This window comes from Plecotus auritus (genome assembly GCF_963455305.1).
Source record: "Plecotus auritus genome assembly, chromosome: 1".
Lineage (NCBI taxonomy): Eukaryota > Metazoa > Chordata > Mammalia > Chiroptera > Vespertilionidae > Plecotus > Plecotus auritus.
In genome coordinates this window covers 248,478,528-248,495,899 of record NC_137770.1, presented here as the reverse complement: position 1 = coordinate 248,495,899, position 17,372 = coordinate 248,478,528, and the positions used below count along the sequence as shown (strand labels likewise).

The following is a 17,372-nucleotide window of genomic DNA, read 5'->3' as shown; positions in this document are numbered from 1 at the left end:
AGCTGGTGGGGTCAGGTCAGGGTCAGGGGGGTGGTGGCAGGGCCCGGGCCCCCGTCCCAGAGGAGTTCCTGGCCCAGGGAGGTGCTCAGGCCACACCACAGACAGCAACAGCCTCACCCTAACCTGTGGGCACAGCGTGCGAGGACCCCTCTCGGCCAGGAGGGGGTGGAAGTCCAGGCCCCACACCCACCAAGGGGAGGAGAGCATCTTGGGAACCTCAGGGCCACCATGGCCCCTGTTCCGCCCCCACTCCCCCAAGGAGGTGGGCCCAGACAGGTTTAGGGTTAGGGTCAGGGTTAGGGTAGGTTTAGGGTTAGGGTAGGGTAAGGTTTAGGGTGAGGGTGAGGGTAGGGTTAGGGTTAGGGTGAGGGTGAGGGTTAGGGTCAGGGTGAGGGTGAGGGTTAGGGTCAGGGTTAGGGTAGGGTTAGGGTTAGGTTTAGTGTTAGCGTAGGGTTAGGGTTAATATTAGGGTTAGGGTTAGGGTAGAGTTAGGGTTAGGGTACGGTCAGGGTGAGGATTAGGGTAGGGTTAAACTTAGGGTTAGGGTTAGTGTTAGGGTTAGGGTTAATATTAGGGTTAGGGTGAGGGTGAGAGTTAGGGTCAGGGTTAGGGTTAGGGTTAATATTAGGGTTAGGGTTAGGGTAGAGTTAGGGTTAGGGTTAGGGTCAGGGTCAGGGTTAGGGTAGGGTTAGGGTTAGGGTAGGGTCAGGTTTAGGGTGAGGGTGAGGGTAGGGTTAGGGTTAGGGTGAGGGTGAGGGTTAGGGTGAGGGTGAGGGTTAGGGTGAGGGTGAGGGTTAGGGTCAGGGTTAGGGTAGGGTTAGGGTTAGGTTTAGTGTTAGCGTAGGGTTAGGGTTAATATTAGGGTTAGGGTTAGGGTAAAGTTAGGGTTAGGGTAGGGTTAAACTTAGGGTTAGGGTTAGTGTTAGGGTTAGGGTTAATATTAGGGTTAGGGTGAGGGTGAGAGTTAGGGTCAGGGTCAGGGTTAGGGTTAATATTAGGGTTAGGGTTAGGGTAGAGTTAGGGTTAGGGTTAGGGTCAGGGTCAGGGTTAGGGTAGGGTCAGGGTTAGGGTGAGGGTAGGGTTAGGGTGAGGGTCAGGTTTAGGGTGAGGGTGAGGGTAGGGTTAGGGTTAGAGTGAGGGTGACGGTTAGGGTGAGGGTGAGGGTTAGGGTCAGGGTTAGGGTAGGGTTAAGGTTAGGTTTATTGTTAGGGCAGTGCTAGGGTAGGGTTTGGGTTAGGTTTAGTGTTAGCGTAGGATTAGGGTTAATATTAGGGTAGGTTTAGTGTTAGCGTAGGGTTAGGGTTAATATTAGGGTAGGGTTAGGGTAGAGTTAGGGTTAGTGTTAGTGTTAGCGTTAGGGTTCGGCAGGGTGAGGATTAGGGTAGGGTTAAACTTAGGGTTAGGGTAGCATTAGGGTTAGGGTTCCCAGGTTTGTCCTTGGGGTTCAGCGGTGGCGCCGGTGATGGCAGGACAGCTGTGTCCTCCCAATGCATACCTTCTAGGCCAGTGGTCGGCAAACTGCGGCTTGCTGCGGTTTGCCACTCTGTTGACCAAAGTTTGCGGACCACCGTTCTAGGCGATACGGAAAGCCGATGGTGTGAAGGCCCACAGAGGGTCACTACCAAGTGAGTGAAAGACCGAGTGTGGTCGTTGGTGGGACATCACGGCCTCGATGGTGGGGAGCATGGGGGCCTGGTGGGCGGGGGACATCGGGGCCTGGCGGGTGGGGGGCATCGAGGCCTGGTGGGTGGGGGACGCATCGTGGCCTGGAGGGTGGGGGGCATCGGGGCCTGGCGGGTGGGGGGCATCGGGGCCTGGCGGGTGGGGGACACATCGGGGCCTGGTGGGTGGGGGACACATCGGGGCCTGGCGGGTGGGGGACGCATCGTGGCCTGGCGGGTGGGGGGCATCGGGGCCTGGTGGGTGGGGGGCATCGGGGCCTGGCGGGTGGGGGTGCATTGGGGGGGGGCATCGGGGCCTGGCGGGTGGGGGTGCATTGCGGGGGGGGCATCGGGGCCTGGCGGGTGGGGGACGCATCGGGGCCTGGCGGGTGGGGGTGCACTGGGGGGGGGCATTGGGGCCTAGACTGAGTTGCTCAGCGCCCCTGGACAAGTCCGCCCGGAAACCAGGAGGAACAGCAGCTTGGCAGCGGCCCCGGCCTTGGTGGGAACGGAGTGGGAACCATCACACCATCCACAGGCAGTGGAGGCCCCAGGTGCCCACACAGCTGAGCTGGGACTCAGGCCCCAGGGTGCTGCCCACTGGGCCGGCCCCCATACCTGCCCGGAAGGCCTGGCTCAGGGCAGCTGCAGGAGCCACTCGGCGTGCCCCTCCCCCAGGGGAGCGGCAGGGTTTCCTTCTGCCCAGGAGGGCTCCTGGCCTGAGCGTGAGGCCCACAGGTGAGGGGTGCACCAGGGCCTGCTGGGTCCCGGGCCCTGGTGGGAACAGAGCCAACACCACTGTGAATTACCCTCCCGGTGTCCCAATGCCCCTCCCATCCCGCCCCAAAGCTGCCCTGTACGGGAGGGTTCCTGTGGCACGGAGATGCAGCCAGCTGCCGGCAGGCTCAGGCCGGACCGCAGGGTGGCTCCTGGCAGTGGCCCGGGCACTGGGGGCTCAGAGCAAGGCCCCTCAGCTCTGCCCCCAGCCACCAGGCACCCAGGCTGGCTCTAAGGATGTCACAGAGGAGGGAGGCCCAACCCTGTGGACCCAGGTGGGGGTGGGGGGACTCCCAGACCAGCCAGCCCAGGCCACGGGGTGTGGAGTGCTAACCGGGCAGGCAGCGTGGAGGCGCGTCCCGCACCAGGCCCCTTATCCGAGCCCACGTCCAGCCCAGAACCTGTCTCTGGAGCAAGGCCTGCAGGGCTGGGCAAGGGCCGCCCCAGGTCCCGCGGTGTGGGCAGAATGTCCCTTAGAGCTGGGGCGGGGGCGAGGCCCTGTGCGCAGGCCAGCCCGTCCCTGGAGTGGACATGCCTGGTCCTGTGGCCTGTAGGGTAGGAGCTGCTCTGGCCGGCCCCCTGGGATCTGGGGCCCCTGGGAGCAGGTGGGCACAGGCAGGAGGGGCGAGGGCCTTGGAGACCGAAGGGGAGACGGCTCCTGCAGGCTCCGGCCCGAGACCTTCCTGCGAGAGCGCACGACTGTTTAGGCTGTTCATCGTTTAAAAGAAGTAAAACCTAAAAATAGCGGCGGGTGCGTAACAAACACGGTCCTTCCTCTCTGCCAGCGGCACAGCTGCCGCATGCCTGCACTGTCCAGCACAGGCTCTGCCCTGGGTGCGAGCGTCTGGGGCCTCTCCGTCCCCCCAGCACCGTCCCGCCTCCTGGACAGGGGTCGTGGCTGGGCGAGGCCCTGAACCCTCAGAGGCACACCCCATGCTCCCTCCACCAGGGCCCCAGGGTCCTGGCCCAGCCTGTGCCAGTCTCCGGCCAGCTCGCCTCCAGCAGTGGGAGGCGGGCCTGCGCTCAGGCCAGGTGCTCACACCGGACACCCAGCACAGCTCAGCCAGGCGAGAGCGGAGGGACCAGTGCCCGGTTCCGCAGACCAGGCAGGGACACGCACACGCTGCGCCCCTCCCCCGCTGCCTGCACCTGACTGGGTAAAGGTCGTGGGCATCGGGGCCTGCTGACGGGAGCTGTGGGGCCCCACCTCACCTGCCTCCAGGAGAGGAGGGGTCACCTCCTCAAAGCGCCGGGAGCCGGTCTCCAGGGCCCAGCGGCTGGGAGGAGGCTCGAAACCCACCCTGACCCTGCTGTCCTGCTGAGCCCTGGCCTCTGCGGCCACTTCACGGCCCGCAGGATTCGGCAGCTGCTGCTTCTCCAACTGGCCTTGCTCTGGACGCCCGACAGTCCCGCACCCCCCGCTCCGAAGGAGGACTCAGGGCCTTCCACTCAGGCATCCGTGTCTGGAGGGGCAGTGACCACAGCTGCCCAGTGCCACGGCGTCCGTCAGCCCCCACACCGCCGCCTCTTCCTGCACGTGACCGACCAGCCAGGCTGCCCCAGGGCCGAGGCGGCTCAGGACAGGGACGAGCAGCCCCTGCAGCCCCAGGCCCTGCGCTGCGTCCTCGGGTCGGAGCCAAGACCAGCCCGAGACGAGCGTCATCAGAAAATAGTTTAATATGTACAGGCGGCCTCAGGCTGATCACACCTGGGACACGGACGTCACGCGGGCAGAGGACAGAGCAGCGCTCTCCCCAGAGGGGACGCTCTCAGGGGACGGCCCTGAACCAACAAATCACAGACGTGACGACGGGGAGGAACGCGAATCAACACTTTCCTTTGGGAAAAGAAAAGAGGAAACCAAGGGGTTTGGAATGCTCTTCCCGCCCGTCGGGGGCGGCTCCAGTCCTCCGAGGGCACAGCGGCTGCTGCAGCCGCGTCCCCCACGCCTCAGCCTGGCAGGGCTCGGCGGCCAACGGCAGCTCCCGGTCCACGTGCAGCTCCGACCAGAGGGCTCAGAAGAGGGGCCGGGCGCCCTGGCTCTCGAACTCCGACCAGGCGTCGCTCAGCTCCATGAAGATCATCCTGGCCTGCTGCTCGTAGGGCTGCCCCGTGGCCTGCAGGGCGGAGGGGACGACGGTCCCATGCCAGCTCCCGGCACCCCGCCCGCACTCACCTCCCCAGGTGGACCCCGCCCAGTGGGTGCTCACCTCCCCAGGTGGACCCCACCCAGTGGGTGCTCACCTCCCCAGGTGGACCCCGCCCAGTGGGTGCTCACCTCCCCAGGTGGACCCCACCCAGTGGGTACTCACCTCCCCAGGTGGACCCCGCCCGCACTCACCTCCCCAGGTGGACCCCGCCCAGTGGGTGCTCACCTCCCCAGGTGGACCCCGCCCAGTGGGTGCTCACCTCCCCAGGTGGACCCCGCCCAGTGGGTGCTCACCTCCTCAGGTGGACCCCGCCCACACTCACCTTGTCGGGGTGCACCACCAGCACGGCCCGGCGGTACTGCTTCTTCACCTGCTCGGGCGTCACCAGGTCAGCCATGCCCACGGGCGTCCAGCGGCTCTCGCCGTCCCACAGCACGGTGTGCAGTGTGGAGAGGAGGGCGCGGATGTTCCTCTCCTTGCCCTCGGTCCAGTCCAGGAGCTGGGGGAGACGTGGGGCTGCGGGCAGGAGTCCTGGCCCAGCCGCCCTGCGTGGGCCAGCATCGCAATACTCCACACGCGTCCGCCCCAAGCAAGCCTCCGACGCCGTAAGGAAAGGCCCTGTCCCACTTCCCGTGCTGACCTACCAGGCACGGTCAGCCACTCCCAGGCCAGGCTGGGCCCCACACAGGACACGACAGCGCAGAATTCACGGACGGCCCCCACTGTGGCCGCACGGCCTGTCCTGGAGCTCCAGGGCCCAGCAGGGATGACAGGCTGGGCTCGGTGGCCTGTCAGCGACCCAGGGCCACGGGGCCCGCTGCGGCCCGCCCCCCGCATCTCTACCCATCTGCAGTGAAGACACCTGGGCTGAGGCCGCCCAGCAGAGGCCCTCACCCAGGGGGCCTCAGGGCACGTCGCCCTGACCGGGTGGGGGTGAGGTATGGCTAGAATTCCCGAGGAGCCAGATGCCGAATAACCAAAGGAGAACGCAGAGCCTCCGCCTTCAGCCTCACACCGCCCGGGCCCTGCTTTGCATCCACGGCCAACACTCTCCAAGGCCAGAGCCTGGATGGGAGACGCCGTCCCACAAACCCTTGCAAAGGTGCGAGCTGGCCCGGTGGCTGCTGCCCACGCAGCCAGATGATCTGTGGCCCCAGAGCCTCAGCGCCCAGGGCACAGCCACACCGACTGGACGCCCTGGGTGACCGGGCCGCTCCGCCCCCGCCCCCGCCCCCGCCCCCGCGCACCTTCAGCTTGAGTGGGTCCGTGTCCCTCGCCTGGTCCTGCCTCCTCATCTCGGCAATGGTCCTCGGCCCCTTCTTGTCGGCCTTGGAGGAGAAGCCTTGGTTCGACAGCAGGTCTTCAAAATGGTTCTCTGACACCCGCGGCTTCTGAGCTGGAGGGGGAGGGGGTTGGACACGGCTGCCGACCCCTCTGCCCGCTGGACCCTGTGTGGGAAGCACCCACAGGGCTCCCCAGGGGCAAAGGTCGCTGCCTGGGGCTGACGTGGCTGTGCCATCCCAGGATGACACCGCAGCCAGGCCAGTTCCCGGCAGCATGGCCTGGCCACCAGACACCCTCGGAACCGCCCCCACCAGGCGTGCCTCCTGTGGCGAGGGCTCTGGGCTGAGCTTTCCCGGGAGAAGGTCCACGCGGAGGGAAGAGGACAGACTCACCGAAGCTGGGGACGCGGACACCCCGCTCCTCTCGGCCGCCGATAACGCTGAAGCTCGTGGTGTAGTTAGATCTTTGCTGTGCACAGGTTTTGGGGGGTGGCTTGGTCTGGGGGGCCCATGGGGCGCCCTGGGCCGGGGGCCGACTTGTCTGCCAGGAGGTGCCGCCCTTGGGAGGGGGGGCTGCTTTGGGACCGAAGCCCCCAGGAGCGAATCCACCGGGTGAGCCTGGGGAGACAGTCCCGGGCGGAGAGCGTGAACATGGGGCAGCGCCTGGTCCGTGAGGGAGTCTCAGAGACACACGCATTGCAAAACCAACGTTCAGTCGGGAGCCAGGACACAGGGCCAGCAGCCGCCGGAGTGGCTCCCTGTGGGCGATGGTGGGGACAACCCCCGGGGCCGCGGACAGTGGGGTGGTTAGGGCGAGCGTGGGTTCTGCCTCCCATGTGCGCGCAGAGCGCAGGGCTGGTTCCTTAACCCTTTACCTGGAAAGAGACGCACAGGAACCCGGAGCCAGAGCGAGCCCGGCACTCACAGAGCAGACAGGCAACCGGCCTCGGCATAGCTCAGCCTCCTGCCAGCTGCTACGTGTGCACCGCGTGTGTGCTGCCATATGCATGTGTGCACGTGTGCGCACACGTATGCCCAGCTCTGTGCCATTTTACCACGCATTCCTATTTGTGTGAGCACTGGGTCCAGGTACCCATCTGTTCACCATCTCTGTGACTCACTTCAAGAACATTCTAGAAACAGCCCGGCTGGCGTGGCTCCGTGGTTGAGCATACACCTATGAACCAGGTCATGGTTCGATTCCTAGTCAGAGCACATGCTGGGGTTGCAGGAGGCAGCCAATCAGATTCTCTCCTCATTGATGTTCCTCTCTCTCTCTCCCTTCCTCTCTGAAATCTGTCTATCCATCTGTCTACCCATCTATCCATCTGTCTATCCGTCCGTCTATCCATCTATCTGCCTATCTATCCATCTATCTATACGTCTGTCTATCCGTCTTTCTATCCATCTATCCATCTGTCTATCCGTCCGTCTATCCATCTATCTGCCTATCTATCCATCTATCTATACGTCTGTCTATCCGTCTTTCTATCCATCTATCCGTCTATCCGTCCATCCATCTATCTGCCTATCTATCTATCTGCCTATCTATCTATATATCTGTCTATCTATCCATCTGTCTATCCGTCCATCCATCTGTCTATCCGTCTATCTATCCATCTATCCGCCTATCTATCCATCTATCTATGTCTGTCTATCTGTCTGTCTGTCTATCGACTTTAAATGCTCCAGAAAGGGACTCAGAATGTAGGTAGCCTCTCAAGGAGCTCTTCTCACCCAGGATGCCCCCCTTTCACTGCTGAGCAGCATTTTCTGGTGGGGACGCACTAAGGTTCACTCAGCCACCAGCCCAGGTTGGAGAGTTTACAAAGCTGCTGTGAACATGTGTACACAGGTGTGAACACATGTGTACAGGCATGTGCACGCCTCCGCCTCCATCTCTCGGGGTGAATGCTGGTTGTACGTTTACTTCGATAGAAACTGGCCCTCACATCCCAGCAGCTGCAAGTGAGCGAGATCTCCTGGACCTCTCCGGTGCTCGGGGCTCGCTGGCTCTGCGTGGGCCCTGCTGGGTGTCTCCTCCGACTCGCCCCTTTCTGACGGTATGGCTGTGTGTTCCGTGGACAGCAGGTGGTTCTCATGCCGAGGAGGTGCCGGGGCAGGAACATCACCCATGCTCACCCCCGCCACCCAGCACGGCTGTTTTCAAGGCCGTTTCACCCGCGTGCTGTGCTGTGCTGTGCTGTGCTGTGGGGCCGGGTGGCCTCCTCCTGTCTGCAGCGCGGCCCCCACCCCACGCCCCGCAGGCGTTCAAAGAGCAGCTTGTCCTTCAGCTCTCCGGTGGTTCCTGCCGTGGACTTCAGGGCCTGGGCCTGTCATTCCCTTCCTTCCGCTGGCTCTGCGCTCGCTCTGCTTTGGTTTCCAGGACCCGAGATGAGGCTGTGGTGACGAGCTCTCATCTTCTCCCAGCGGCGCTGCCGTGCACCCCAGGTCTGGGGCCTCCCACCTCCACCCTCATCCAGCATGGCACCCCGCCCCCCACACCCCGAGAGCAGCTGTTCTGTCAGGTTCTCGCGGCTGTGCCTGGTGTCCAGCTGGCCCTGTGGTCGGAGCAGGACGATGGGCCGTGACCCTTCTGTCACACGGCCCCACGGTGCAGGCCGCAGGGGCAGGAGGATGTCCGTGGACCGTGGCAGCGGTGCCCAGCCCCGCGCCTGCTGGCAGCGAGCAGCGTCCCCAGGTTTGGCAGAGAGGGTGTGAGGTCTGAGCCTGTCTACTTCTCCTCTCGGTGCCACCAGCTTTATTCACACCCGTTCTGCGGCGGGTACGACAGGGTGTACCCGAGGCCTCAGCGCAGTGCAGAGCTGAGGGCCGGCTCCATCATGAGAACGGACGACTCGGATCTGGTAAGTCCTCCCCACAGGGTCGGCAGCCCACAGCCCAGGGGCACCCAGGAGGCTGGGGAGGCCCCTCACACTCGATGGCCTAAGCCAGGGCCACGCAGGGCTGGGTGCCAAGGCAACGCAACCTTCCAGAGACCCCAGACACACCGCAGCCGCAACTCCAAGAAACGTTAGAGAACAAACTGCCCACAAAACGAAAACCTCAGGGCTCAACAAGCCGGAGCAGGCCGGCCGGCGTGGCTCAGTGGTGTCGACCCCGGAACTAAGAGCTTGCGGGCTCGATCCCCAGTGGGAGGCGTGCAGGAGGCAGCCCACGGATGATTCTCATCACGGATGTTTCTCTCTCTCTCTCCCCCTTCTCCCACTAAAAATCAATAACAGCATTTCTTTTGAAAGAAATGCTATAACCTTTACCTAAAAAAAGAGTAGCAGAAGGGCTCACATGACGAGGGATGGATGCTGGCCCTGCAGACGCCCGCAGCAGGAGCGGGAGGAGGGGCAGAAGAGCTGGGCGGGGGGCGGGGGGGGAAGGCAGCAGACAGCAGGGAGCCTCGTGCTGAGGGACCTCGGCTTCCCACGAAGGCTCAGGGGCGCCGAGGAGGCCCCCACTCAGCAGGGGAGATGCTGGATCAGCCGAGCAAGCCTCCCCAGGAGACATCACTTCCAACCTGGAGTTCCACCCACCCACCCGCCCGCCGAGGGAGGAGACTCTCAGATACCCACACGTGTCTGGAGGCACCAAGGGGCCAGGGACACGTGTCCCAGGGCGCCGGGTCAGCTCTGGGAGGTTCGAGGCCACAGGCAGGCATGACACTGGGGCCCCACGTGGAGACCCACCCCCTTACACACCCAGCACCTGTGCCGCAGCTTGGTCCCCAAGCCCCTGCCACGGGGGCAGGCGGCTGCTCCGAGGGTCACTGTGCCCTGGGCCTTGGGGACGGAGGAGAAGGCGTGTCTAGGCACTGAGCCTGGCAGAGGGAGTGGGAGGAGGACAGACGACTGCACCTCCCAGCGCAGGCCTAGCACTGCGCCCCCCCCACCCCCCGATCCGCCCTGCGCGCCCCCAATCCGCCCCGCACCTCACCTTGGAGGCTGGAGCTGAGGTCCCCGAGGTCTGCAAACGGGTCCAGGCTCTGAGACTTGGCCCGGCTGGCTGGGGGGCCCGGAGGGGCTGGCTGGCCGCCAGGAGGGAAGAAGGGGCCTGGAGGAGGACAGAGGACGTTAATGCAAGCGCCACCCAAGGGCGATGCAGCCCAGCTCCCTGCTGAGGCCCCCGCAGGCCTCGCGCAGGACACGGACACGCACGAGATAGAGCTGCCCCCACGGAGACGCCCTGAAGCGTAAAGACCTCAAACGTCTGTGTCCCAGCTTGGTGATGCTGCTTCCTGGAACCCCTCACGTCTGAACATGCTTTGTGATACGATGACGGCGGCCCCCCTTTCGCCCTCTGCCCCTCCGCCCAGCCCTGCCCTCCCTCCCCCTGGCCACCACCACACTGTTGTCTATGGGCTATGCACATAGTTCTTTGGCTAGTCCCCTCATCCTCTGCCATCCAGCTCCCCCCACCCCGACCTGTCGGTCTGCTCCACGAATCCATGCCTCCGGTCTATTTTGTTTATGTGTTCATCAGATTCCACACGAGTGCGATCATGTAACACATGTCTTCCCCTGAATGGCTCGTTTCACTTAGCATGATACTCTCCAGGTCCCTCCATGCTGTTACAAAGGGTAAGAGATCCTTTTTTACTGCTGCAGAGTGTCCCATGGTATAGTTGTCCCACAGCTTTTCTAATCTATTCACTAGAGGCTGATGCACGAAATTTGTTTAAGAGTTGGCCTTCCTTCCCGACTGCCAGCACCGGCTTCCCTCTGGCACCCTGGACCCAGGCTTCCCTCTCAGCCCCCACTTCATCCGGAAGGTCGTCTGGAAGGACGTCCGGTCTAATTAGCATATTACACTTCTATTATTATTGATCTGCTGATGGGCACTTGGGCTGTTTCCAGATCTTAGCTCTGGTAAGTTGTGCTGCTATGAACATAGGGGTGCATATATCCTTTCTGATGGGTGTTTCTAGTTTCTTGGGATATATTCCTAGAAGTGGGATCACTGGGTCAAATGGCAGTTCCATTTTTAGTTTTTTGAGGAAACGCCATACTGTTCTCCACAGTGGCTGCACCAGTCTGCCTTCCCACCAGCAGTGCATGAGAGTTCCCTTTCTCTACATCCTCGCCAGCACTTGTCATGTGTTGATGTGTTGATGGTAGCCATTCTGACAGGTGAGAGGTGATACTTTACTGTTGTTTTAATTTGCATCTCTCGGATGATCAGTGACACAGAGTTTTCATCTGTCTCTTGGCCTTCTGTATGTCCTCTTTCGAAAAGTGCCTATTTAGGTCCTTTGCCCATTTTTGATTGGATTGTCTTCCTGGTATTGAGCTCTTTATACGTTTTTTAAATTAACCCTTATCAAATGCACCCCTGTTGGATATAGTCTCCCAGTCAGGGGGCTCCTTTTCACCTTGACGTATGGTATTCTTTATAACAGTGTCAGCCTGAGAATATTCTAAGTATCAGAATCTGAAACATCTGAGCAAACTGCTGTACAGCCACTTGGCGGCACACAGTCATCACTGCACATGCCGGCGGCTCCTATGGGAAGCTCTCACACGCTAACAGGAGGAAGGAACGTCCTGTGCAGAAAGGAACACGAAGCAGTTCTCCAAAGAAACAAAAAGCCAAGGACATGACGTAAGCTAGCTCAGGTGCAGGATGGGACGCGGGACGCAAGCGGGACAGCGGCGTCTACCCAGTGGGAACAGCGTCTTAGTCGCCGTCCAGCGTTGGTGAGACCAGAGGCCGGGGGCCTGGGCAAGCCCATCGCCAGGAGGTCCTGAGGGGACGTGTGCCACAGGCCTCGTCACAGGTCACCTCCGACAGCCCCGTGCAAGCCAGTTCCCCAACAAGACAGAATCACAGACGGAGGACAGGAAAGACGTCCAGCCAGTGAGCGCGGGACCCCTCCGTGTCCTGGGCAGGCCCTCCAGAGGCACAGCAGCCGCAGGACCCAGAAATGACTCAGAGACGCGGCGGTGAGAGGGTCGGCCATGGGCCGTGTCCCACGCGCCCACAGGAGACGAGCAGGGAGCACGTGGAGGGCGCCGGGCGCCTGTGCACACCTGCAGGGGCGGGCGGGGAGGCGGGCAGGACGCCCTGAGACAGCCCTGGACATGCTGACCACCAGGACCCCCGACCCTGGGAGGGCAGGGCTGCGTCTTGGTGACGTGGAGGAGAGGCAGGGCCGTACCTTCTGTGGCTGGGGCGGGGGCCGGCGCCTCAGCCCAGGAGTCCCATCCTCCCAGCAGGTCCGGGTGGCTGGCCGAGGCGGACATCCTGCTGGGCTCGGCTGGCGCGTCCCCTGGGAGAGAGCAGCACCACGTGTGGGCCCCCAGCAGGGTGGATCTGGCCTTCAAATGGCTCCTATCGCCCCACCGCCACACACACCCACACAGACACCCACACACACACACAGACACCCACCGTCACACACACCGACACACAGACACCCACACACAGACACAGACACCGACACCCACACACAGACACACACAGACACCCACCGTCACACACACCGACACACAGACACCCACAGACACCCACACACAGACACAGACACCCACACACAGACACCCACACCCACCCACACACAGACACCCGCCACATGGGAGCAGGAGGGACAGAGGACAGCTGGCCGGGGCACCTGGCCGAGTCCCAGTGGGCCCAGCTGGGCACTCGCTCAGCCAGCACTGACCAGCCTCCCCTCCTCACAGGCTGTGGATGCCTCACGCCGCTGAAGGGACCAAGGGGACGGGGGAATGGGTGGAAAAGCTCCCAGGACAACACAACAGGTCCCCCTCCCGCAGAGGCTCACACACTCAACTAACGGTGCACACGGCGCCCCAGCACCTCCGTCCACCCTCCCCGGAACCTAGCAGAGCACGAGGGTGGACACCAGCGGCCGCCTCATCCTCCGGGGAGGGAGGCCCTGCAGCCCCGCAGCTACTCACCCAGCTGCAGGAAGTCGTTGCTGCAGGCCGGGGGCGGGGCGCTGTGGGTGGAGGGGAAGGACGCAGGCTGAGTGGCCAGAGAGTCTGAATTAAGAAATTCACCAAAGAGGTTGGGCTTGGAGCAGGGCTGGGCGTCTGGATCGGACGTCAGCAGGAGAGGGTCGAATGGGTCGGCTGCAGAGACACCCAGGAGCGGGCCAAGTGAGGCGTGTGCGGGCACCACAGGAGCACCCAGCCCAGAGCGCCAGGCCCCACCCGGCTGCGCGGCCTGGACAGTGAGACAACCCACGGACCCAGAACACAGAGGGACCGAGAGCTGGGCACAGCCTCAGTCCCGACGCCCTCGCCTCAGACAAGCAGCTGGGAAGGACGTGAGCTCAGGATGGACGGGAGGGGGCATCGCTTCTGGTCCTGGCTGCAGCCCCGCCCACCATCCTCAGCTCCTCCTTGGCCCTGGCAGCTCTTAGGCCTGGAGGCCAACCCACTGGAACCCTCTCAGCTCACATACCAGCTGCGGGGGGCCCGCCTGTGGTGGGGGCGGGACTCGTGAAGAGCAGGGGGGTCTCCCCACCGAGGAGGTCGCCTGGGGCACCCTCAGGAGCAGCCTCCGGGGCTCCCAAAAGGCAGCTGAGCAGGTCGGCGTTGCTGGGGGGCCCCCCCGGGGCCTGAGGGGGCGCTGGCCCTGCCTCGGAGTGCAGCCCCAGCAGGTCGACGCCATCCTCCGGCAGCCTGGGTTCCTGCGGCGTGGCCGGCCTGTTGGCATCGAAAACCAACTCCCGCTCGGGGGCCTGCGCTGCTGGGCCTGGCGTGTCCTCGTCTGCCGTGTCCCTGCTCTCGGCGGAGAGCGTGGCCACATCCTCGTCGGACGGCTCGCTCTCCCCTGCATCCGCAGCCGGGACGGATGGTGTCTCCTGGGCCAAGCTGCTCTCTGGGCCCGGCTCCCCGTCTCTCTCCTCTGAAAGAGAGCAGTGCGCTGACGGCCCAGCCCCGCTGACGGGCAGCGGGCGCTGACGCAGGAGGCGGGGGAGGGTCTGAAAGCGAGCCGAGCAGCGCAGGCCCGTAGGCCCGAGGGCACGGAGGTGTCAGACACGCGGCACGGGTGGCCCCACCGCGCGTACCCTGCCAGTCCAGCGTGTGCAGAAAGTGGTTGGTGTCCGTGCCACTGCTCTGCGGGGACTCTGACTCCGTGGGCTCGGTGTCGGGAGACCCCGTCTCGGCGTCGTACTGGGCGCTGGAGCCTGGCTGCCTGGGGAGCTCGGGCTTCCCTGCGGGGAGAGGAGGACATCAGGCCACCGAGCCCCAGCGCACCGTCCTGCAGCAGCCGGCAGTCCCGCTCCAGACCGCCGGGACCCTGCGCTGCCTGCCGCCGAGTCCAGTCTGCACATGGATCCCAGCGCAGGCTCAGGTGCTGGCCTGGGTCACATGCGCACACGCACACACACACACACACTTCACAGCGCACACGTACACCTCGGGCACTTGGCTGCCTTCACGTAAGGGAATGAACACACTGCACCCGAGGGCACGGGGCGCTGTGCCGTGGCCACGGGAGCACAGCCCCCGCCAGCGCACTGCCTGCGCTACTTCCTGTAACTGCTCTGCAAGGAGAAGACGAGACACCTGAACTGAGGGAGGGTCGCCAGGAAAAAGCTCCGGCGTGCATGCCGGCGGCCTGGCTGTGCCCAGCTGGTCCAGAAGGAGGCCGGGCAAAGGGGAGGCGCATCCAGAAAGCAAGCCCCCGCCGCCAGGACAGACCTGGCCTGCTGCAGGGCCCAGCGCTGACCCACAGGACTCACCAAATTTAGACAGGACGTCCTGCTGCTCCTCTCGGCTGGAAAAGAGGATCTTGGGGTTCAGCCCCCTCATGCTGGTGCTCTCCCAGGGCGGAGCCTCCCGGCTGGGCCGGTCTCGGGGCTCCACCTCCACCTCGAGGCTCACTTGGAACAGGTCTGGGTATTTCTCCTGAATGTCACAGGCGTCCAGGTCATACCTGCAGGGGGCCACACCCCAGTCAGGGGAGCAGGCCCGTTTCACAGCTCACCCCACGTCCGTCCCCGGAACACGAGCACAGAACAGGCTACATCCTGGTCCGGCCGTAGGAGAGTCTGTGCCGGGCGTGAGCGCCCCTCAGAGCAGCACCGGCTTGTCAGGGGAGCCCTGGGCCTGCCCTCGCCCCCTGGTCCTGGGTCCTGGGTCCTGGGTCCAGGTCAGGCCGTCTGGAGATACTAAATGTGTTTCCATGGAAATGATGCCATTGCCCTGGCCAACGCCCTGATGGCTAACAGATGCCCCTGAGACAGAAGCCCCACAATCGCCTGCAGGGAGGCAGCACCCGCCCTGCTGGGAGGGAAAGGGACAGGCAGGACACCACAGGCTCTGGTCTCCACGCGCCACTGGAGGCAGCGGCCAGGGGCCGGGCACCGGGCGAGCGGCAGCAGCGACCTCAGTGACCGTGTCACCGATGGGCTCTGCTCCCCAGGGAACCCAGGAGGGTCACAGACACCTGAGGTCCCTGCAACTCACGACGCCTCAGCGACGGGCTCGGGCTCAGGCCGTGACACCCACCCCGTGTGCGTCTTGTTTCATGTATCAGAGCAGTAAAACGACGCAACATGGAAACACGAGACCTGAGGTGTGGAGGGAGGGGCTCTGCCGTCCCCCACCGTCCGGGGGGCACCCACCCAAACAAACCACCGCCCCCCCCTCCGCCCCGGACAGGAGGGGCCGCGGATACGCCGCACGGGTGCTCAGCGAGGGCGGTGGAGCCACAGCAGCTTCTCCACAGAACGGGCGAGTGACACACCCTAGGTGGCGCCCACTGCTTCACGCCCCCCCCCCCGCCCCCTCTCAGAGTGCTGCCATGCACGCGCCCTCCTCAGCTGCGGCGTCCCCTGCCCACCCGCCCCGACCCCAGGCCACGGCCGGCCTGCCTTTCTAGGCTGGGCACCTGCAGTGAGCAGACGACACAGACGGCCTCCCCAGCTGGAGCAGCGACGGGGGTGCCCAAGGGAGCCGAGACAGCAGGAGCCCGGCTGCAGCGAGGCCGGGAGGAGGGAGCCAGGCGGGGCCGTGCGGGGGAGCACATGGCCTCGGCAGGTCAGCCCCAGGCACCACCCGGGGGCTGCCCATCCGGCCTCCCCAGCCCCACTGGCCCAGGAGACTGGCCAGGCCAGGTCCCCCGCTGACCCAGCAGGCCAGTGAGGGCACAATGAGGGCCTGTGAGCAGGGAGCGGCCGGCCCTGGACGGCAGAGGGACAGGGCTCAGCCCACTGCTCCTGACACACTTGCCAGGAAGCAAAGCGCCAACGGAGGCAGGAAGGACTGCAACCCTCCCAACGCCGGACAGAGCCCAGAGGGCAGCCTGCCCAGCACGTGGCCCCACACCCCACCGACCCCCACGTGGAAGGACCCGCCTGGAAAGCTGACACGGACTGAGACGCCCCTCAACTCCCACCTACAGCACAGACCCAACCAGGCCCCGCCCGCTCCCGAGCCCCGCCCCATCCACAGGGGTCCTCCCGCTGGCTCTCCTCAGCGCTAGGGGCTCCCACGAGGCACGCAGCCGGGGAGCAGGCCGTGGCCGTGACCCTGCTCCTCGACCCCACAGGCTCCAAGGAGCTGCTCGCGCACCTGGACTTGTGTCCTGAGCTCCTTCCTGACCATGACAGGTGGAGAGCCCACAGGCCCCAGGCTGTGCGGACACCCCCTCTGTGACCCCTGCCAGCGCGCACCCTGCCGCCCTCCCCGCGGGACACCCACGCACTTGGCGAACTTCACGGTGGTTGCGTTCCGAGGCACGAACCCCGTGTGGAACTGGACCTGGAACATCTTCATGGACGCCATCTGCGGGGAGAGCACACCTGGAGTGGGGCGGGGACCCAGGCCGCCCGCCAGACCCGCCACAAGCCCGAGCCCCGTGCACGGCTCCTGGTGCTGAGCCGTGGGCGTGGACCGCACCCCCTCCGACAAGCGGCTCCTCGGGCTCCAGGACCCCATGCGGGTGGCCCTGCCGACCTGGGGAACCAGCAGGAAGGAGAGGTCAGAGCTCGCGGCCCCCGAGGCCTCGGAGCGCGCTCACCTTGGCCTGCAGCCTGCCTCCCAGGGTGGACCGCGCGTGGTAGATGACGACGAGAACGTCCCCTTGGACGGCCGTGCCCAGGGGGATGACCGCTTTGCCGTCCTCAATCCTGAAATCCCTGTGGGGAGGACGGGCGGGTCCCCGTGAGACAGAGCAGTGCCGTGGGGAGCTCGCCACCATCGCGGGGGCCTCCACGCCTCTGCGCCTCGGGGACCCAAGCGGGGGCTCCAGACGCCAGGGCCCCTCCCAGCCTCCTGGCAGCGCCCTCGTTGCCCTGGCCTGCGCTCACCGCATCCTGTCGTACTCCTGGGACGTGGTGGCCACGCGCTCGTCCCCCACATAGACCTCGCAGAAGGGCCGGCAGCCGCTCCTCTGCTTGTTGAACAGCGGCACGGGCGTCATGACCACGGCCCGCACCAGGATCGGCTTGCTATGGGGCGTGATGGGCTCCTCCGCCACCATGTCACACATGTACTCAATGTACCTGCAGAAGA

At 64.4% G+C, this 17,372-nt stretch overlaps 1 protein-coding gene across 2 annotated transcripts in view; it reads right to left on the bottom strand.

Moving 5' to 3' along the window:
• Positions 1-4,097: 4,097 nt before the first annotated feature.
• Positions 4,098-17,372, bottom strand: part of GAK (cyclin G associated kinase) — a 41,997-nt gene continuing 28,722 nt past the window's right edge. For both annotated transcript variants that reach the window (XM_080676292.1, XM_080676293.1), the window contains 13 exons: positions 17,168-17,362; positions 16,879-16,996; positions 16,564-16,643; positions 14,597-14,790; positions 13,919-14,065; positions 13,309-13,755; positions 12,801-12,974; positions 12,041-12,151; positions 9,820-9,936; positions 6,265-6,489; positions 5,836-5,984; positions 4,911-5,087; positions 4,098-4,555 (listed from right to left, as the gene is read on the bottom strand). In XM_080676292.1, coding sequence (XP_080532418.1) covers positions 4,454-4,555; positions 4,911-5,087; positions 5,836-5,984; positions 6,265-6,489; positions 9,820-9,936; positions 12,041-12,151; positions 12,801-12,974; positions 13,309-13,755; positions 13,919-14,065; positions 14,597-14,790; positions 16,564-16,643; positions 16,879-16,996; positions 17,168-17,362 — 2,236 coding nt within the window. In that variant the 3' untranslated portion in view covers positions 4,098-4,453. The remainder of the gene's footprint in view (positions 4,556-4,910; positions 5,088-5,835; positions 5,985-6,264; positions 6,490-9,819; positions 9,937-12,040; positions 12,152-12,800; positions 12,975-13,308; positions 13,756-13,918; positions 14,066-14,596; positions 14,791-16,563; positions 16,644-16,878; positions 16,997-17,167; positions 17,363-17,372) is intronic.